The sequence below is a fragment of the Rattus norvegicus genome, chromosome 14 (genome assembly GCF_021556685.1).
Source record: "Rattus norvegicus strain SHRSP/BbbUtx chromosome 14, alternate assembly SHRSP_T2T, whole genome shotgun sequence".
NCBI lineage: Eukaryota > Metazoa > Chordata > Mammalia > Rodentia > Muridae > Rattus > Rattus norvegicus.
In genome coordinates, this window is record NC_141547.1 from 33,917,411 (window position 1) to 33,940,532 (window position 23,122).

The following is a 23,122-nucleotide window of genomic DNA, read 5'->3' on the forward strand; positions in this document are numbered from 1 at the left end:
AAGTTGGGGGTTAGTCCCCACTACCATCACCAGTTTCTTGGTCAGCCTCACGGTCTCTTCCCAAGGTAGCCATTCTGATGTTATAATCCACAGCTGTTGGTGTCTTTACTCCACACCAGGGATGGATGGCTTGATTGGTTGGTAATTCCGATGCAGGAGCTCAGAATTATTGAACTAATTCATAAGTAAATGCCATGTTCACTGATCTAGGAACCGTGATTCACTTTACATCAACATGTGTAAGTTCCCTAAACTTAATTTCTGATATAAACATGGGAAGCGAACGCTCGTGGACGTGTCCAGGGAGCAGTGCATCCGGTTTGTTCATCATTCCAGTGATAACAAGAGATTTTGATGGGTGTTACTCAGAATTTCTTTCTTAAAAGGACTTTAAAGCACGATATACAGGTGGGCTGGGGGTGTAGCCCAGTTTGTAGAGAGTTTGTCTAGCCGGTAGGGAGCCCTGCTTTCATCAGTAACAATATATAACCTGAGCGTGATGACGCACGTCTGTAATCCCAGCACTTGAGAGGTAAAGGCAGGGAGAGTTCAAGGTCAGCCTTGGTTACATAGCAAGTTTGAATACAGCCCGGACTACACCAGAGTTTGCCTTGCCTTCCTCACCCCCAAAATAACATGGAACCAATACGCTTGCCAGCTTATGCTGGGTTTCTATCTAATGACTGCATTGGATGGGCACACATCTTAGGTTGGCAGCATACTCTGTGACCGATTGACTGCTTCGCCTCACGGCATAATTGTTGAGGTTGACTGTTCTCCTTCGAGGTCATATGTCTGCCTGGAATCGGGGGCTGGCTGCTGCTGCCGCCGCCGCCTTGCATTATGAGACAGGATGGCACCACACTGAGTGTCTGGGAAAAGATCAAAATTCAAAGCCTGGCAAATACAGATTGTCTTCCTGCCACCCAGAGCCCAGAAATCTAAGTTGCCCTATCCAAGTCGGGAATCAACTGTTATCATGTCTCCTTAGGTAGCTTCCAGACAAATAGCATCCATTTTGCAAAACGTGGAATGCCAATCACCAAGTGATTATGTTGATTAAACAATAATTAGATGGGTACCGGCAATTTGCAGCCTGCAATTTGCAAATTGCTTCTTCTATCAAGTGACAGGGCACAGACTGGCACTGCTCAGGTAGTATTTCCAGAAAGTGGGTGTGAGCTCACAAAGAAGTTCATTCTCAGGACCAGCAGTGCCCCTGCCTTCCCAACCCCACAGCTCCTCTCACCCCTCCCGTCCCTCCCCCAGCACCATCCCAGGCAGGAGCACAGCCTGCCATGATTCCATCCAAGACAAACCTTCAAGTGACCTGGTCCACAGGAGGGCTAAGCAATTTTGAGCTCCCAAAATAGCAGCTTTAGTCTCTGACCATCTGCCAGCTGGGTTGATAAGTCTCACCACAGAGTTGATGATGGCCAGTGGACTTTGTTGACAAGGGACAAACTTTTCTGGGATCTGTCAAAGTCGTAATAAGGCTAGCCTTGTAGCCAAGACATCAGAATCTTTGATCTGTGTGGGCGGTCAGATAAGCTGGGGTAGGATGAAGTATAAAATGGCAAAATAAAGAAAAGGAAGGAAGGAAGGAAGGGGAAGAGAAGGGAAAGAAGGAAGGAAGGAAAGAAGGAAAGAAGGAAGGGAAAGGGAAGGGAAGGGAAGGGGAAAAGGAGGGAAGGGAGGAAAGGTGAGAGGGAGGGAGGGAGGGAGGGAGGGAGGAAGAAAGAAAGAAAGGAAGGAAGGAAGGGAGAGAGAGAGAGAGAGAGAGAGAGAGAGAGAGAGAGAGAGAGAGAGAGAGAGAGAGAAGTGGTAAGTCTTAGGCTTGAGTCCTCTGGATTTCCCAACTCTGTTGCAGTATTTTATTAATCTGCTCTAAATTCCCCAGCCAGCGGGTGCATGAACTTCTCACTATTGCCTCAATGTTCTGGATTCCCGAAAGAAAGGCACACATTAACAGCCTTATATTTTAAATGCCTTAAACAGCTCAATGGGTGGGCCACTCCCTAACTCCACATGGCTAACACACACTTCCTTCTGATATTCCCGAGTTAATACTAAATCTATATTTCATCTTTGTGGCCCTGGACTCTGCTGGGCAGCCCTCCTGGGGCCACTTTCCCCTGCACCTACATGTTGGCTGTCTCACCTTCCCTGTGTGGTCTGCCTCCTACAACCCTCCTCATGGCTAAATCGCCTCCTCTCCTTCCTCAGTTCCTTCTTGGGAATCCCAAAAGTCCTGCCTCTGTCTCTCTGCCCAGCCATTGGCCGCTGGCAACTTTATTGACTAGTCAAAAACCAACTGGAGACAAGCTGCCTTTAGTCCTCTTTAAGGGACACTGCAAACAGGTTTCTGGGTAGCATAATTAGCATGAGAACACAAGCAGATACACAGCTCTTTAAGTTTGAATCATGACAAAGCTTTTGTGGAATTGGGAAAATAAGAAGAGGGGTCATAGGGTACACTGGGTAGCTTAGGGAGCTCTGAGGCTAAGAAAGCAGCATGAGATTGGGTGAGTTATGTGAAGGGCTGGGTCTTCAAGGCTAAGAAGGGTGAACTATTTTCCCAGTACACAAAAGCTTCAAGTCATGCAGACTCCACGCGTGAACTCTGGGGCTCCCACCCTCCTTGTGAGTCGGCCTTCAGATCCAGTGCTCATTAGAAATGAGCATCCTTTGACATGGGAGGAGCTGCTTTGTAAATGAAGGAGTTCTTCCTCTTGGTACATAGTTTGAGAAGCAGAACACTACCTGGATGACAGCCCAGACCCCACAGCATGCCTGGTCAGGTGTGCAGGACACAATGGCTTGGTTGTGTATTTTGTCTCTATCTAGTTGACTCTCAGAAGTGCTGTTGACTTTCTAGGAGTTGAATTAATTGGTCCTGGAGGTAACATTGACTGATAGAGAAGAGTGTGGGTTCGAAGCCATACAGAGCTGTTTCTCATTTGCCACTAATTGTATTAGATCTAAATCTCCAAGGAAAATCCCCCTGCTACATGACGTTGGGTCAGAGATATATCTCTAAAATGGAGAAGAGCCCTGGCTTGGTCTCAGGTTGGGCAATGATTATAGAATTTGGCAAATACCGTACATTGTTTCTCTGAGAGTTGCTGGTACTTCAAGCTCGGCTCTTCACTTATTTCTAGGGCAGGAAACCCCTACCTCTCCATCAGTGGTTCTTCACATCCACCACAGTGTCAACAAGAGCACCATAGCAGTTACTTTTGTACAGCTGTGGCCAAAATGCCTAAGAGAACACCTAGAAAGAGGAACAACTCATTTCACTCCACTTCAGAGTTCAGTCTATGATTGTTTGGCCCCATGCACTTGAACAGGATGTCATGTCGGTGGACATACATGATGGGGAGGTTCTGCCTAATGGAAAGCAAAGAGCAAGGAAGGGACTAGAAACTGGGTTAAAAAGTCATAGGCACGCCAAGGACTCGCTTTCTTCAACCAAGTCCCATCTCCTAAAGCTTTCAACCCCTCCCAAAATAGTGTCAGCAGCAGGGAACCAAGCCTATGGGAGAACACCTCATAGTCAAACCTTAATAGTGACCGCAGTGATAGCGTAGTCAAGAGAAAGCCTATTGAATGCTATTAAACATACACACACATACATTCTCTCTCTCTCTCTCTCTCTCTCTCTCTCTCTCTCTCTCTCTCTCTCTCTCTCTCAAGTTTCAGGGACTGTTTATCCAGCTATATCTTTTTCAGAAGACTGTTCACATTAAAAGAGCAGCAGTGAGTCACAACCTCTTGGATTTCTGGTGGAACGAAGACCTTTATCCAAAATGTCAGTTTTATGTAATCCAATTGATGGTCAATTTAAGAGTAAGGCCAAGCAGCCAGATTGTAATTAAGTCCACGGAAAAGAAAGCCGTCTTCTGGATGTCAGTTCTCAGCACTGTAATTAGCCAGATCCTCTCCTGTAATTATTTAGATCCTCTATTACCGACAGGCAAGCAGGAGGATAGGGAGGGCTTTGAGCAGAGTTCTCGTTGAGTACTTTAGGGTGATCATCAAAGTCAAGAAGGCAGCGGATTGCCCTACATGTCTAAAAGCACCTGAACACTGTGTTTCTTGTAAAGTACCTGGGTCATCTTCCAGGGTCAACACTGACACAGAAAAGCCATGATCTGCTCATGTGCCCACACCATCTGACTTTATATAAGCCACATTCAGAGTTAGCAATATAGCATGCAGTGTCTGTTGCGATCCTTCCTTAATTTTTGTCAAGAGTCCTGTCCTTTAGTAGGAGATCACCACAGCTAATCATCTGCCTTTATAACGAACAACTCACAATAAAAGAAATGACTAACATTCATAAAAATGATATCTGGTCGAGTTCAGATCCAAAGGATGCTAACACCAAGTTCCTTCTTGGGAAGACCTGCGTCTCTGGCTGTGTTAATACCATGCAACTTCACTGTGCCCTGTAGCTTCACAGAGTCTCCTGTTTCCATTCAAAAATGAGCTAAGGGGTTGGGGATTTAGCTCGGTGGTAGAGCGCTTGCCTAGGAAGCACAAGGCCCTGGGTTCGATCCCCAGCTCCGAAAAAAAGAACCAAAAAAAAAAAAAATGAGCTAAAACTTCACTTGAGCAACCCAGAAGCCCATGATGTCCCAATAAATCTAGGGACTCTGTTTCCTCCTGGGCCGGTTAAAATATTTAACCCCATTGATTTCACTGTAGTTTCTGGTGACAGACTTTGGTCATGAAAAAGGTTAATAGTTGGGAGATTGGTAAAAGGACAAGTTTCACTTGTGTGTCTTTCAGTGTCCATTGCTGTTTTCTCCCTTGGGTTATGGAATCCCTTAAAAAAATTGAAAAGAAACAAAGAAATAAAATCAAATGGATTAAAGCTTAAAGGGCAAGCTCAGTAAAAATAGAAGCCATAGTTAGGGATGGATCTGGGTAATGTTTTAAGCCCTGGGTGTTTTCTGAACACAACATGATAATTGAACATATGAATTGCACACATGCATTTGAGACAGCAGGCTGAAACTGTGCAGGCTCAGGCCAGACAAAATTCCAGCATGGAGTGAGGAGGTAACCTCAAGTCCCACCCCTAACAACAGCTGAGGAGCTGTTGGCAGCTGAAGGCTGATGGAAAAGGGGGGATCTGTGTCTTCAACAGTGGGCACCATGGCAGGTAGATCACCCCGAGTGACAGCCACATAACCAAGAATATGTGGGCAGCATATGCTGGACTCGGTGGGCTTAAAACATAAAGGACACGAAGTTGGATAGGTAAGGAAGATAGGAATGGGTGTAAGAGAAGTAGGGGAGAAGGTAACTATGACCAAAATGTGATGTACAAAATTCAAACCCAGCTAAGAAACATGGGGGGGGGGGACTAAGCACTGGAGTATTAATCAAGTGTCAATAGGAAAGGCCAACCTTTTAACATACACACAAAACTTCTGTTTAACAAAAGTGATTTTTGAGAACGTGTGCTGAACATGTGGGGCTTTATGACATTTACTCCTTCAAGGATTTTAGTGTATGCGTGTGTGTGTGTGTGCGTGTGTGTGTGTGTGTGTGCGTGTGTGTGTGCGTGTGTGTGTGCGTGTGTGCGTGTGTGTAGTGTGTGTGCGTGTGTGCGTGCGTGTGTGCGTGTGTGTAGTGTGTGTGCGCGTGTGTGCGTGTGTGTAGTGTGTGTATGTGCACGCGCACATGTACACGACCATATGCATCGAGAAATAAATGAAGAAATTAAGTTAATGGAAAAGTAGAGGCTATTTAGAATGTTATTTTAATTTTTCATACAGTTTTTGAACAAGGACTAGGATGACTAGTTTTCACATAGCTAATTACAGTCAAGATTCTAATCACTGCTAATTACTACAATATCTCACATCACCCTTCGACAAGTGCTTCAGCAACTGAGGTATGAGAGCTAGGGCTTGCTAATGCCTGATGGCATTCCTCTCACAGATCTCGGGCTTATCGCTCAGACTGAAAGAAGATTCCACAGATTCCAAGGGTTCGGTCATTCAAGATAAAATCGAAAACCCTTTAAGGTGATTTATTTTAAGCCCAGAAGTGTCCCTGGATTTACTAAGATGACCTTTCAATGTAGCCCTTGAAATACATAGAAGTTTCAGAAATAGGGGCTTTAAAGATGGCTCAGGAGTTAAGAGCACTTGCCACTCTTACAGTGGACCCCATTTTGGTTCCCAGCACCCACATTAGGTGTCTTATGACCACCTGTAACTCCAGCACCTTGGGGTCAGATGCCTCTGGCCTTCGAGAGCATCTGCACTCACTTGCACAGACACACAGACAGCAGACACACACACACACACACACACACACACACACACACACACCTAAAAATAACAAAAGCATACCTTTTTAGAATAGTTTATGATCATATGGGCCACCCTGTTATGGGTCGTTTGCCTGGTCATATTTTAATGATATCACATAAGCAAATGAAACTTTAGGAAGTGCCCTTATCATGTTAGGAGAGTACAATCTGATTCAGCAGAAAGATGGGCAAAGTGGATACTTCTTTGTCAAACTGAAATAATTCCATAGCCAAGGAAACCCTTATTCTCTTTCCTGTAGGGATCAGCACATGTAGGTTCCCCCAGACTTCAGCCTTACATAGTGTGGGGTAGAATAAAGGAAGGGACGGAGTATCTATCTACCTCAGCCACCACCATGGAAACGAAACGGTGGTTCTAATTGTTCCCATGGCAGTCATTGGTCAGTGGGAAGCCAGGGATACTCAAGCATGTAATCCAGTCAGAGAAATAGCTGGTGAGATGCAGGTTGCAGAAGTGGCTCTCAACTCACCTTGATAGGTCAAGTATCTGAGGCTGGAGTCCCGTGGTTCTGATGCCCGGTAGCTGCTGAGCAGAAAAGACATGTTGCGTTGCTGTGTTGACGGTGGAATGATTCGACGGTATGTCTCAGAATATACCATCTCTAAGAGTGTGCACCTTGTTTGGTCTGATTATGGACAAACAGTACAGGCACATATGCATGTGTACGCATGAAAGAAATCAGGTTAACAGCAGAATCGGACAGGTAAAGTCATTGGTTATTTTTGTTCCTTATTTTTCAATTTTCTTTCCTGAGTCTGTTACTTTGTTTCACATGTGTGTGTATGTGTGGAGTATGCACATGTACCTTCACACATGGGGGCCTGAGGTCGACATCAGGAGGCCTCCTTGGTTACACTCTACCTTATTCATTGAGGTGGAGTCTCTCATAGGGCTCACTGAGAAGATGTGTTCTAGCTATCCAGCCTGCTCTGGAGATCCTGTCTCTGCCTTTCATATTCTCAATGCTGGAATTCCAGGTGGACTGCCACACCCACTCCCCTGGGTTCCCGCAATCGGAGCCAAACACTGCATACCAAGTGCTTAATCTACTGAAGCGTGCTCCCAGCCCCAGACAGTTAACTTTTGAGTTTAAGTCAGAAAAGAGAACTATTTCTATTCAACTCTAATAAAACCTAAGGAGGCATTCATGAATAGAGGTCATAACTGCAGTTTTATATACAAGCTGGAAGATACGAAAGCCATGGGAGACAAGAGCATGGTGCCAAGGAATGTCTGAAGTGACAAGAGAACAACACTGAGGTCCTCTGTTCTTCTGTTCTTCAGCAGATTCATGTTTTACATTTACATTACATTTAGAACCTTCTGGAATTAGATGTATGCTATGCATGTTTGGTTGGATACATGGAAGTGAACCCTGAAGGATGTGGAGGGATGGCTGTGTAGCTCAGACTGGTCTTGGTGTGCCTTTCTTATTCCTGTGTGAAATGGCCAGCTACCACGGGGCTGTATTAACAGTGCCTAATCTTCTACCTGACCGTTATTATATCCACCTAAATGTCTATGAAATGAATGAATGAACGAATGAACAAATGAGGTTGTAGATTTGCATAGTTCTTTATTTGTGGTAGAGAATGTGGTACAAAAAGATGCTTTGAGGACCACAATAACATGGGTTTCGTACACGGTCTTGTCGTAGTCCCTTACTGTACCTGCTTTGTATATTAACTTTATCACACACATGTATGTTTAGGACAACATAAGCTTTGGTCCTCTCTGATTTCAGGCACCCACTGATGGCCTTGGGTATCTTCCCATTCCTATACTATACAGGGAAGCATCCACGTGAGGTTAGAAGCAACTGTTGAATTAAACAATCAGGATTTGTTTGACCAATGGCCACAGAGGAGAGGCCAACTTGGGGCACAACCCTGCAGCCAAAGTGGGTGCCATGAGGAGGGACAGTCGTTAATGGATCCGACTGCAAGAGGCCTGGCCTAGTGCAGCCACTGTGCCCAGTGAATGAACTCAAGCTAAGGGGTGACTCTGACAAGAGAACCCAGGGACCTAACAGCATTGGAAATCCTGCAGTCAGGAGCAGCATCCGCTCTGTCCTCCACATTTACATAACCTAATTTTGAGGTCACGAAATGTAATTTGTGGAGAGAGTACTATTGTTTCCGTTAAGAATGTTAAAAAAAGAAAGGAAGTTCATTTAGCAAACATAGAAACTGTTTGGGAAGATGGACTTTTTTTATTTGGTTTTTGCAAAAAGGATTTTAGCACAAAGGAACCAAATGTCTTCGTGTGACACATTGGCAAACGGGGAGGAAGAACGCAATTTCTCAATATCCAAACGTCAAGTCCTGTGCTTTTGGAGGGTCTGTGACTTCCAGCCTGGAAAGGGTTTAGACAGATGTGAGGCATTTTCATAGTTACCCAAGGAGTGCCACGTAATGGGTGTGAGGGGATGGAGAAATGGTTTTGAAATGTCATCTGGAAATAATTTCCACTTGAATGCCATGTCACCTTCTCCCATGCTATCTCCACACGGAGCTGTGACCCCTCTGCACAGCCCCTGGGGTTGAACGGACTTCACAAAAGCACAAAGACTGGAAAACAGACTCTTGCCGACATCTGGGTGCCCAGGCAATTTGGAAAGCACATCAGAAAACCACAGTGGTCAGGCTGCCTTGATTCCCATTACCCCAAAAGCCATTTCCCATCAACCCTGAAGTAAAAAGCATTTGATCCATAGCCCAGCTCCCAAAAATGGGCTGTTTATGTATGTGTGTGTGTGTATGTGTGTGCATGCGTGCACATACATGCACGTGCTTATGCATGCTACAGTATTAGGAATTAAACATAGGCCCGTTTACATGTTATGTCATCTCTCTGCCACTGAGCCACATCTCCAACCATCTTTGCATTTTATTTTGTTTTTATTTATTGTTTACTTTGATATAGAGTCTCACTCTGTTAGCCAGGCCAGTTTGGGCTCACTCTTAGATAAAGCAAAACCTATCATCCTCCTGCCTCAGCCTTCTGTGTAGCAGACATCACAGACCTATGCCTCCAGGGTAGACTCATGACCAAGTGTTTTAAAAGTAAGTAGAACAATTCTCAATGGAACCAAAAATAGCAGAGACTAAAAGTTGAACAAAATCTGGCCTCCTTCATCACCCCTGTGATATCACAACCCCTGAACAGTTGACAGAAAACCCTCATTGTCTGTAGCTTGAGAATTGACAGCTCCCCTCCCCCAAAATGTCCAGGAAAGGAAGTTGATGACCTCAAAGAGGCCAGAGAGTCATAGGATGGATAAACTGTCTTGACGTCTCTATGAAGAATTAACCTGGCATGTGGACTGTGCCCAAAGCCTCCACCATCCCTCATCAACCTCTGTCAATTGCACATCTGGTTTGAGCTTTGGAATTCTTCTGAGGCACCCCAGGGAGCAGCACACATATTTATCAGACTCCCCTGGCTATCTGCTAGGCTTTGTCTAAACTAACCGGGGAGTTGATTCTTCAAGTTTCCGAGAAGTATTGGAATTGCATGCAGCTTAGATCTGCTAGGGTTGCTGTAAAGAAACATTTTCAAGCATCCATTGGAAGGAGGGACATTTCGGACATCAGTCTAAGAGAATAGCATCCAAGCGAGCATACATGCAGAAGCACCTGAAATCATGAAATCCCCCACCTCATCCCTCAACTAGCTTCCACTAAATCTTTGGGCCAAAACATGGGGTGGGGGGTGATGTACTACTGTCACTGGGAGAAGCATCCTTTTGGGAGTCACAGCCTTGATTTCACACTGTCTGCCACCAGCAGGGTGGCCAGCTCATCTGGTATGCCTAGGACTGACCAGTTTTTATGTGGAAATTCTGTGTCTCAGAACCAGGTTAGTCCCAGGCAAACAGACCAATAGTCACTAGAGGTTGACCGTGACCTTGGGCAAGTTAAGCTGTATATGGTTTCCAAATCTGCAAAAGGGAGAGATTGGATTCGCTCGCCCGATAGGTTATAGCAGGGGTAAATAGGTTGGACGTAAGTGCTCAGAACTGAGCCGTCTTCAGGACAATGAATATTGCTTGCATCACCATGAGACGGATTTGCAGAGGATTTAGGTCAACATAAGAATCCCAACACTGTGTCTGGCTTCCAGCTCTTGACTCTGTGTTGAATCCCATTGTCTGTACCTGTAAAGTAGGGGTATAACATCCCCTAGTTAGGACAATGTCGAATAGGCTAAGCCCCAGCTCTGTGCCTGCTATTAAAAGCACCAATCTAATGACTGTCATAAGCATTGTCACGAACAATAGCAAGAAAGGCACACTGGCCAGCACGGGCTACTTGCAGTGCCCCTTCTCTTGAGAAAGCCTGCTTTCAACAGCAAATACCCTGCCTTATCCACACAAGAGTATGAAGTCTGGAACTAAAGAGCTCCCTCTAGAGGCAGAATAAATAACGCACTAGCAGTGCCCATAAAGCCCAGAATAGGATCCTTTTAAACTTTTGCTTCTAGGACGAGGAGGCCAAAGCTATTCCCAGAGATAATTAGGTTATTTCTGGAGATGAAGATTGGCAGTGAAACAGGAAGCCCAAGGGCATGCAGGGACCTAGGATGTGCACTCTGCTGGCAAATGGCCCTGGTGATAGGGCAGAGGCAAGGACACAAGCTGTGTGATGCTTGTGGCTCCTGTCTCTCAGCTGCAGGCCTGAAGGCCTGGGCTTGATTAGAACAGGCTACACTGGGCAGATCATACTGCCTGAGTTCTTCACAGCAGCTACCCAGTAGCCGCAGCGGATGATACGGTAGTAAAGAGTAGAATATGCCCAAAGGCTGCTTCAAGTTTTCCTTGTGTCTCCTCTGCTTCTCGTGTTGCAAGCACTATTCATTTATCTGCCACCAATGTGCATGGCATCCTACAGCCCTACCGTGCATACCTCAGCTTGAATCCCACCATCCTCTCCAGGTACCAGTGGTGTGAGACTGGGAAGGTTCTCTGTGCCTGGAATATACCAGTATTTTCCTCATAGAGCTGGTGTGAGGATTGGTATGATACATGTTCCATACCATGCCTGGCCCATAGTACATAGTATGTGGCATAGCTGCCAGTGTGAGTTGCCCCAACTATTGATGATGCCTTGTGAGTTGAGGTTTGAAGGATGAAAACACAGAACCAGATTCTTACAGAAGAATTAATAGAAAAAAAAATAGAGAGACTTGTATATGAAGAGAGCAGAGATCCACTTCCTCTCTGTGTTTCCTTTCCATCTCGCCCCTCCCCTCAAATACAAGCCAGCCCTTTGGGTAAACTGAGTCATGCGTGCTGACTGAGGTTGGCATTGGAGTGTTTATTACCTGTGTGAACTCTATCCTGAGGACACATTGTCCCTCCTCACACACCATGATGACCTGAGAGCCCCAGGCGACTAGAATGCCAGTTCTCATTTCATGTGGCTTCTCTGCTTGTTTGAAAATTTTCCTTTCTGGTGTTGATTAACAAGGGGACTGGGTGGCTGGAGAACTGGGGACATTTCCCCCAGCGGTTTGGAGGCAGAAGAGAGGAAGTAATAAGGAGAGCAGTGTGTGGCTGGTGGGGTGTTGGGAAGTCTGTCGGCTCTTTAAGATGAGCCCCATCCAGGCTCAGATGCATTCTCTGCCTCTAACCTGACTACCAGAGGGTGTGCTTGCCCACTGGGTGACCTCCTCGACTCATTAATTCATGCCAGCCTCACCCAAGACTACACATAAGCACTGGTGTTTAGTACTGGCCTGGTTTTTGGTAGCTAAGCAAGTGACCCGGGGGTCCCATCCCAGAAAGCATGGCTTTTAACTTAGAAGGGGGGATCAAGAGAATGGAAGAGTGATTTCCAGAAAGTTCCTAGAAGGGGACTTGTGTTCAGGACCAGAAAACTTGGGAAGTAAAGCAGTCCTAGGAGTAGAAACTGCACTGTCCCTTGAGTCTCTTCCAAATATCATGATGAGAACTGACTGGCAGGGACAGTGGGGGAGGAGCCTCAGGAGCCTCCGTGGGAGTGTTCGGAAGAGGATGACTGACGCATATATTTTTATCTCAAACACAGTAGAGATGTCTAGTGCTTTACATTCCAGGACTTGTGAAATATTGCCATATATTTAAAATATAGCCTGCCTCCTCCCCCACTCCTAAAAGGATTAAGGCAGCTTGCAGCTATTAAACCGTGTCTAGTCAGCACAATTAGAAGCATAAACAGAAAGTATCTAAAAACAGAAGGAAGAAAAAAAATTAGCTGCTCTCGGACCTCTGAGCTGTTTTAACACAGCCTGTGACGCCCTGTCTGCCTGCACATTACACACTCGAAAGAGGGCTTAGGGGTGACCAGGATGAGCACGAGTTTGCTCTCTGGAAAGCTATGATCTCTGAGAGAGAAGGAATAGTCGTTCAAAAGGGAAACACTAAATGTGGCAGCACACACACATGTAAGCCTAGCACATAGGATGCTGAGGCAGGAGGATTGCAGGATCTAGACTAGCCTGGGCTACATAGTGAGAATCTATCTCAAAAACATCAAGGAAGGGAAAGAAGGGAGGGAGTGAGAGAGGGAGAGAGGGAGGGAGGGAGGGACGGACACTGTGTGGAATCTACCATTCCCAGCACTCAGCATGTGCTTACATTCTCGGGGCTTTGAATGGAGCATCTACACCTTGGCTATTAGCCGTTGGGCCTCATTGCTCTGGACTCACCTATCCTGAAAAACCTTCCCCTATGCCCCTCAGCAGAGTGAGTGCTCTCCCACTGTGAGCTCCCCCAACACTAGTCTCTACTAGCATCTCTCCATGAGCAAGGCCTGATGTTTTTCCTATTCGTGTGTCAGTCTCCCGTGTGTATACACTGTACAATATTTTTCCTTGCATCCGCTGTGTCTACTGTTCACCCTGAGGTATACTAACCACACTGCTTATTGTTCCCGGCCTCACTATCGAGTTCCAGGCCGTACTGGACACTCCACATGAATATCTACATCACATAGTAAATAGACATAGTAAATGAACAGCCCTAGGCCCATTTGACACATGGGATGAGTCGGGGGAACTGACTGAGGGGGGTGAGTAGATTTGCAGAGTAGTAAGGTGGAAGACCTATACTTGCCAGCTAGGTATTTTCAACCAGAGAGTCTAACTTTCTTTCACCACCCTGTTTTTCTCACATGGTATCTTAGTTAGGGTTTTACAGCTGTGAACAGACACCATGACCAAGACAAGTCTTATAAAGGACAACATATATTGGGGCTGGCTTACAGGTTCAGAGGTTCAGTCCATTATCATCAATGTGAGAGCATGGCAGTGTCCAGGCAGGCATGGTGCCGGCAGAGATGAGAGTTCTGCATCTTCATCTGAAGGCTGCTAGAAGACTGACTTCCAGGCAGCTAGGGTGAAGGTCTTAAGCCCATGCCCACAGTGACACACATACTCCAACAAGGCCACACCTCACAACAGTGCCACTCCCTGGGCTAAGCATATACAAACCATAACACATGGCCTTCTACGAATTTAAAAACATGTATTTTAATACCACTTTAAAAAGTCCCCCACTGCATCAGCGTCATGCATCAAAAGAAGGTATGTGGTCAAAAGCACTCATTACTTTGAGCACATTGCATGAGGCATAAAGATTTTTAAAACATGCACTGAAGCTAAGTGTGAGACACTGGTCTATAATCCCAACATGCAAGGGGCCAAAGCAGGAGAATTATAAAGCCAAGACCAGCTTACCATCTGAGCTACATTGTAGTGAGAATCTTTTTCCCCCCAAAACAAAACAAAGCAATAAAACTTCCCGGTTGCGTAGAAAAATCTGTGAGGGAAACAAAGGTCAGTTGAAAGCATCTTCTCCTGTCTCCTTCCCCCATCATTTTGGTTTTGGAATATGTGGCACTAAAAAGGGATATGATGAGCTTTCTGAGGGAAAGGGGTCCCATATCATGGTCAACCACGGTAACTATACACTATCAGGGTTGTATGGGCACATCCTGCAAATTCCCAACACAGTGTTTCTGTCACACTGAAAGGGTGGTTGTTACTCAGTTCACCTCAGCAAATGTTTATTCACAGCCCTGTGGTTGCCCAGAGCTAACCAGTTAGCGGAGGTCAAACTGGTGGCTCTACCACTGGCCATAGAAGATACGGGAATCTGTGAGCCAGCCCCTCCCAAGCCCCAGAAGGAGAAAGGGAAGTGTTCTCTCTGTCTTAGAGGAGGATGACCATTGGTTCATCCTATTAGATTAATTGTGGCACTCAAAGTCTTCCTCTGTAGCCCAGGCTGACCTTGAACTCAAGTGCTTCTGTACCATCCTAAATGCTACCACACATCCTACCACACCTGTCCATAGCACAGCTTTCTAATGGAGAAACTGTCACTGCGTTTAGAACTTAAATTCATTGGTTGAGTTATTTGGATGGTTATTTAGGTTTTAGAATTTGTTTGACCTCGTACTGGTCAAACAACTCAGCAGGTAAAGGCATTTGCCCCCAGGCCTGATGACTCCCAGACTCATATATGGAAGGAGAGAGCCAGTTTCTACAAGTTGGCCTCTGACCTCCACACACATGTGCTCTGAGTGTCCTCACCTCATAAGTAAATAATTGCAATAAAAATTTTAAAATCGTGCCTTAACTAAGTAACAATTTGGGTAAATGTTTCCCTGTGAAGGTCACCTTCTCAGAGGTCATTGCATACAAGTATTTTTCATGGTTTTTTTTTAAGGGGTTCAGACCCTTATCTTGAAGAGTCCGAGTGTGAAGGTGGTGAGGCCTAGCCTCTGTGCTGAGACAGCACAATGCTGTAGGGAACACAGGGCATCACATGGCAAAGAGGGGAAACTGTTGTCTCTCTTAGAAGATCACCAGCCATTCGATCCTATGGGTTCTATCCCATGGCCTTGTCTAATCCTGATCACCTCCCAGAGACCCCCATCTCCAAACACCATGCTCAGATTAAAATTCCATAATCTTAATACCACGGGAGGATTAAGTTTCAACACACAAACCCTTGAGGGACGCATTCAAACCATGTCAAAACCCTAGCAGATGCTGTGCTGAGGATAAATGAGGAGAAACAAGTGAGGAGCATAGAACCCTGTTGGGAGGTTAGGCAATCACTCAGAGAGGGGGCAGACCAGGGCGGCAGTGGTGGTAAGAAGCTGTTGTTTTCCAGACTGTTTTTTTTTCTTTCTGGATTGGACTGTACATGGGATGTCAAAGGAAAGCAAGGAACCTAAGAATGAGTCTAAGGTCTTTGGCCTGAACAGAGATGATGCATACAGGAAGCGGTTAACACAATGAGAAGGATCCGGGAAGACTGACTGCCCAGGTAGAATCAGATGTGTGGATGTCATGTCGAGCATGTATTAGATGTCAAAGTGAGGCTGTGGAGTGCGTCATTTGATCAGTGAGTCTGGAGCTCAGGGAAGCTGGAAAGACCTGTGCTGGAGCCTAGGCTGTGTGAGGGGAGAAAACATGAAAGTCATAACCTAGATTCAGGACCCACCCTCCACCCCCTCTCCGCTTCTCGCTGTGACCTTGACCAAGGGGTTTCTCCCTTCGACCATCCTCATCTTTATCGAGGAGGTGATATATGAGACCTAATGTCTCTGAGCAGTTGGGAGAGTTAAAGGAGGTCACATTTATAAAACAGCACCTCGGACATAGCAACGGGCTGGTGGCCGTTTGCCTACTCTGGCCAGCCCCCTTTTGAGACGTATGAACCCAGGAAGTCCGGGAATCAGTAAGAGCTCTGACTCCATCCTGCTAACAAAGGAGAACATTTTCCCAATGAGTTTCTGAATAAAAAGGAAACGTTTCTGTGTGGTTAAGGTGGATTAGAGGGCAAGAGACTGAAAACCAGAGGAAGGAAAGCAGGCTAGTACATGTACCAAGTCATAGAGGGTGAGCAGGGCAAGGGTGGCAGCCCAGAGGAGTTAGGGATGGACACACAGGAGCAATGCCCCACCCTTGAGGGTCACCAGCAGCCTGACAGAGAGCACTGTGGGGATCCCTGTGACTTGTTTCCTAGTGGCCTCCACAAGGGACAGCCTCTGCTTTGTTCTGGAGCTAGGGCCTCCACCTGGGGCACAGGGTCACTAGTCCTGTGCTATGGAGATAGACGATGGAGCATCAAAAGCCTCAGAGCCAGCTGGTGGCAGGAAACTGGCTTCTCTCCAGAATCCCCCACTGTGGGAGAAATAATAGGTATATATGATAGGTTTGGATGGCTCCTGTCTAGGTAAACTGTTTAGTTTCAGGCAAACTATTGGGTCTTTTGAAAGAGGAACAGCTGAGAATTAACTCTCGACTTGATCAGAAAAGTGGCTGGGACAGGTAGCTGAAAGGGGAGCCCTCTTAGGCACCTATCTTGGTTCCGTGTACACATGCGTCTCACATCTTATATCGGTAGCAGAAAGCAGAATGCCAGGATATTGGGGTTGGTCTGTTGCAAATGCTAAATTCTGAGCCCCAATATCTGGTTGCCATCCAGATTCTCACTTGAAAATCGAGTGAGGGGTCTTGAGAGAAACCACGGGGAGGGGGGGCATGAGGCCAGACGGGATCATGAACATGTAGCCGGAGGGAGTCCATTTTGAGGATAGACTGATGGAGCAGAAACAGCAAGTAGCAGGGGCGTATGGCTGGGCCGTAAGTTAGAATAGCTCAGCATCTGCCCAGCCTAGGCTTACGGCTTGTACATAAAATACCAAGTTTCCTGTCTCTTATTAGGGAGCTAGACGGGAAAAGAATAGGGCAGAAAACTCTCAATAAAAATATATTTATACCAGGAGAGTCACATTGCTGCTGCTGTATTTCTGTTTCTTTTTCCTCTTTATCCCTTCATTGTTTTGAGACCGGGAAGGGCTCCTGCAGGTCCTAGAACTTGCTTTGTAGACTGGGTTGACCTCAAACTGAGAGGTCTGCCTACCTCTGCCTCCCAACTCCCGGGATGAAGGGTGGGTGCGCCCTACCGTCTGGTTTATATTGCTTCTCACAGGACTGAAAGGAGGCAAGCAGGCCCAGGTCTCCTGCATTTGCAGTTCTCCTTACCAGAGCTTGGAATGTGCTTTGCTTTGAGATAGACGTGGGCTGCATGTGTGTCTGTGTTTTGATTGGACCACACGGTGTTTTAAGCATGATTTGGTGCCAACTCTTAAAAAAAAATCAAAAGGTTTTACATTCAAATGTGGGGTCTAGTATCCAGATTGCTTGCTTCTGACAACACCAGACTAGCCTTCCTCAGCAAGGCTCTGTGACGGTAACTGAGTTCATACTTCAGTCAACACTGTTCACCACGGTTCTGCCTGGTCCACACCTCAGGCAACACTGCTCACCGTGGTTCCTGCCTGGTTTACTGCCCTCACTCCATCTCTTCCTTGCTTCCCTAAGCTGTTAAGTTCAATCCCTGGGTTAATGTGAGAGCAGGCTGGGCAGTTAATGAATTCTCCATGAGGAGCCGAGTCACGAGCGTATCAGAAGTGAACTGAGAGAGGTAGTGAGGAGATTAGCTCAAAGGAGGGCGGCATTGTTATTCCAGCAATGATGAGAGAATGGAGGTTCGCTTTCTTGAGGGCAGCTCGAGTGCTGTCATAAGTGGGTCAGGTCACAGACAGCTAGGAGCCCTCCCCTGCAGATGAGCAACCCCCACCCAGCAGGCTGAAGTCTGTGGAGGTCCCTCCTTTGGGACCTTTGCAAACCATGGCTGAGGTCCATCCGGAGCCTCCTCTCCAGTTCCCATTAGCAACTCACACCAAGGACTTGGAAATTTCATAGGAAAAAGGTTTCGTTTTCTCTACACCCACTCAATCCCCTCCTCCCAAATTTTCAGGGCACCTGGTGCTGGTGCCTTCTGAAGCAGACTGATCTGTAGCTGACTTCCGTGAAGGAGCCCAGGACCCGACTATATCAGTATTAAGAAAAAATGATCCTAGGATACTTGTTTCTGCAGACAGCATATCCAAAGTTTGTGGTTTGGGTTGGAAAAAAATGGTTTTCTGTGTTCCTTATTCTCATCCTTCAAGTTCATAGCCATCACCACCTGAGAGTACTTAGGCTCGGGGTAACTGAAGGGAGCATAAATCCTGCTTGCTTTGAATACAGCCCAGGGTACATCCTATCTTCCTGCCCTGGCCAACATTAATCAACTCTTCCTCCTCTGCTTCCCCTGTTTGGGCCTGTAAATCAAGAGCCCCCAGTATTAGTCACTGCAGAAGCGATAATTAGTAAGTACAAGCCATTACTTTCATCCATCACTCTGTGCCTCAGATCCAGGCTAAGCCAAGGAGATGAAGAAAGGCAATGTTACAAAAGAATGGGTCGCCGTTATCCTTTATCGCTTCTTCTTTAAAGCTTGTGAATCTGAACATTTCTCCATTGTAGGTTCTGCAACCCCCCAGCTATTATAGCTACAGCTGAGAGTAGGGGCCAAGGAGAGAGAAGTCACTTATTTTATGCTGTTTTCCTTTTCTGGACTCAAAAATATGTCTTTAGAGCCCCAGGAATCGGAGGCAGCAGTGGTGTGTCTTAATGGAGTGATCTTGGAATTTACCCTGTTCAGTGCTCTAAAGGCACCAGAATGAGATTCAGCTGTCTCTCTGGGACAAGCTATGTCTCCAAAGAAAGCCATGGCTCTCCATAGCAACCATTCCAGACACCTGTGTTCTGGCTGAGCACATGGTCAAGGGCACCCCTGCCTGCAAAGAGAGGCTGTCTCCAAATCCACTAACAAGTCATGAACTTCCTTTCCATGCACTGCAGACCAAATGCTGCTGGCCCACGGGGGAAGTGTTCCGCTCTCCAATTACAGCTTTGGCGCTCTCCGATGCATCCCAGCTCCGATTTTTTCCATCACACAGTATTTCTTCCAACTTTTAAATTTCCCATAGCAACGACTTTTCTCTTCTGAAGCAGAATCACTCTGAGTCAAAGTAACTGACAAAGAGAGAAGAAAAAAAAAACAAAAAACAAAAAACTCACTAACTCAGAAGGGATGGTAGGCTTCCCAGGGGAGGTGTTGGGCAGCTCAAAAGTACAAGCTGTGGCTTGTACAGGCCTGTCCATCTTCTAGAAAATGAGGGTGTAAAGTTGTGTAATCACAGGCCCTTTCTACTGAGAGGAGCGCCACATTTCATCCCATTTAGGATACTACAGATTCTTAGAAGAGTTGTATTGTGTTTGCTGACAAGGAAAGGGAATCTTTACCTGTGCCTCCAGTTAAATTACCCCAAACGCCATTAAACATGGCTAGGTTGCTCACACCAGACGCTCGTGGCTTCAAAATGCGCTTAGGTGAACCTGGCAACTCCCTCTGGCCTGGGTTGAATTGCTCAGTGTGAAACAAGCGACCCTTTTCCATGAAAAGTACAGCATTGCCTTTCGTCCCCTTGGGTGTGTCTTTTTAATGAAAGAAAACATTTTTTCGTTATATCATTTCTAGACTGTGTATATGTATGTGTCTCTGAGTGTGGGGTCTGTGTGTGGGGGTGTAGGGGGGTTACAAGAGGAATGTTCATGAAAGCCAGAGGAGTCAGATCCCTTTGGAGCTTGAGCTTCAGCAAAGTGGCCTGTGCAAGAACAGTATGTGCTCTTAACCAGTGAGCCATCTCTCCAACCCTTGGGGCATTTAGGGGCCAGAGAGAGAGAGCTCAGCAGTTAAGAGCACTGGGTGTTCTTCTAGATGACCTGGGTTCTCTTTCGAGCACCCACATGCAAGCTCGGAACTGTCTATAACTCCAGTTTTTGGGGATCTGATGCCCTTTTCTGGCCTCTGCCAACACCAGGCATGTAAATAGTTCACACACACACACACACACACACACACACACACACACACACACACACAGAGTGTAAAAAGGAAAAATAAATAAATAGAAAATAAAGACATCAGTCACGCATGGCAGTTGGTCCTCAACCTTCCTAACGTTGCGACCCTTTAATACAGTTCCTCATGATGCAGTGACCCTCCCAACCCTAAATTATTTTTATTGCTAGTTCATAACTGTAATTTTGCTACTGTTATGAATCAAAATGTAAACATCTGTGTTTACTGATGGTCTGAGGCAACCCTCATGAAAATGTCATTCAGAATAACATGACCAGCACACCTATGTTAGGCCAATGGACATTCAAAGGAGTCCGTTAGAATGATTTCTGTTGGAACAGAGGCTGTACCATTTGATACCCTCTCCAGCAGTACAGTGGGTTAGTTAAAGCATCACCAGTTTCTGATCCAAACCTTTGTCAACAAACTGAAACGATTGGCCCAGTGGCAAGGAAACACATTCGGGAAAAGAAGGATCCAGAATGGCTCAAACGCCAGTTTTCGAAGCTCTGGACATTCTTCCCTGTCCCTAATGTACAGACGATGTTTGAGTTTGAGGGAAATGCAGTGAGTAAAATGGATGGAAACAAGAAAATGAACAGGAAGGTTTCTGTTGTCAGTAAGAAAAAAAATCAGATATTTTTCTCCCCCAGTGCTATGAGATGTGACATTTCCCCATGTGTGAGAGTCCCTGGCCCTGATTCCTCTGAAGAGCATGCAAGGCACTACCAGACCAACCTAGCAACAGGAATGGGAGCCATCACTCCCACCGCCTAGAGGAGAGCAGTTCCCAGTAAACCTTGTGGCTTTGTGGCTGTGTGACTCTGTTTCCATGGGCAGCTAAATACAGGATCTGGGAGTGGCCGCTTGTATTTATGTCCAATGCTGTTGGATCTAACCCAAAAGAAAGGGGTGAGAGTGTGATTAGGGGTTTTCGTAGTCAAAATAAACAGCAGTAAGAAGCAGTCACCAAGTCCAAATGTAAGAGATCCCATCCTCAACTCCACTCAGGTAGATTTGACTTCCTACTGCTCAACAGTGGAGATTATGCTAGGAAAATGTAATAGGAAATTTTTAAAATTACTTCACAAGTCATTAATGCATTTGGCTGGCAAGCAAATATTGAATTCTTATGTGTGAAAAGGGAGGGGTGTACAGGGACAAGCATGTGTATTGGGGAAGTCGTTAAACATTCTAAGTGCCCCTCTGTCTTTGTTCCAGCTGCAAAGGGGCCTCCCACTATGGCCTGACCAAAGACAGGAAAAGACGCTCACAAGATGGCTGCCCTGATGGTTGCGCCAGCCTCACGGCAACGACGCTCTCCCCAGAGGTTTCTGCTGCTGCCACCATCTCTTTAATGACAGACGAGCCTGGCCTAGACAATCCTGCCTACACGTCCTCAGTGGAGGATGGTGAACCGGTAACCAACCCCTCAGACACTGGCCGGAGCAACCGAACCAGGGGTGAGTCAAATGGGAGGGTGTCTGGGAATTGGACACTTGGTTTTCCCTGGGATTGCCCTCTGTAAATACTCGTGGTGGAAAGTTCTAGAAATGTTTTTTAAAGGGCAAATGGGTTCTGGTAGTTTTGGCAGCCACTCAATGTCCAGTTCTCCAAGGGGAAATGAAACTGTAATCGACCGTGTGATATGACTGCTCTCGAAGTGACTCTCACCCAAAGGAGGAAAGCAGATTTCTTAAATAAGTGAGATACATTATTTCACTACATAAAACATTGAGAAATACAGATAAATAAACTGTTATCATTAAGCGATCACTGTCTTAATATCCTGTCATCCTGTTCGTGTGTTTTATACCTGAAAGGTTTCCTTCTCGCTTGTTTTGAAGCAACACCGCGCTCTGCACCAGGGCTGGCTCTGGCCTCCTGAGCTTCCTGGCTAACCTCCTGAGTGCTGAGATCACCGGCACAGAGCAACACGCTTGGCTAAAGGAAAGCTGCTGTGGGCCTGTGATCTCACCTCCATTGATCTCTCTTTCCTCAGCACGGCCCTTTGAGCGCTCCACTATGAGAAGCCGCTCTTTCAAAAAGATCAACCGAGCCCTGAGTGCTCTCCGAAGGACGAAGAGTGGAAGTGCTGTTGCCAACCACGCTGACCAGGGCAGGGACAACTCTGAGAACGACACTGTCCCCGAAGGTAAACGAAATCTCCACCCCACCCCAAGGCGAGCTGTAAGCTGGTTTTCCAGAGTCATTGAGGGATGATGGCAGTCTGCCCGACTCCCATTCTCTGTGACCTCTGTCTTTCCAAGGATATATAGCCGTGAGTAGCCTCCTCACCTGAGTAAGGACAGGGACTTTTCTTTGTCATCTTTTACACAGGTGAGGAAAAATTCATCTGTTGCTGGGCTCCAGGTGCTGGCTTACGCCCATGAAAATAATGATTATAGTTAGAGAGTGAAAAGCATTTTATTTCGTTCTCACCACATGGCACCATGCACAGGCTCTCCGTTGAAACAGAAAAGTCATAGACCTGCGAGTTCTACATAAACTGATAGCAAGTTAGTTCCTTTGTTTTGTTTCTCTATGCTAATTTGTTTATAGTGTGTGGGTAGAGGTGTCTGTGCACACCCACACACATGTGTGCTCACATGTCATAGTGCATGTGACTCACGTGACTGTCGAAGGACAACTTGTAATGGTGGGTTTCCCCCCTCTGCCATGAGGGTCCTAGGACTGGTCAGGTCATCGAGCGTCTTGAGCCACTGACCCATCTCGAGGGCCCATGAAAAGCATCTTAGACTGGGCTGGCACATTGGATAGACTAGTATTCTTAGCGTGCGTGCGCGGGCGCACACACACACACACACACACACACACACACACACACACACACACACACCGGGTGCTCTAAGTGTTCCGTGTGCCTTTTCTCATTTGATCCTCACAAGCACCCCATGACCAGGACACATTTCAAGGTCACTGGCATCTCACTGTGTAG

General features: G+C 46.3%; 1 protein-coding gene across 6 annotated transcripts in view; it reads left to right on the forward strand.

Annotated features, from left to right (window-relative positions):
* Lnx1 (ligand of numb-protein X 1) overlaps positions 1-23,122 on the forward strand; it is a 102,601-nt gene that overhangs the window by 50,050 nt on the left and 29,429 nt on the right. For all 6 annotated transcript variants that reach the window (NM_001108358.1, XM_087583776.1, XM_087583779.1 and 3 more), the window contains 2 exon segments: positions 21,385-21,626; positions 22,166-22,318. In NM_001108358.1, the coding sequence (NP_001101828.1) occupies positions 21,385-21,626; positions 22,166-22,318 (395 nt within the window).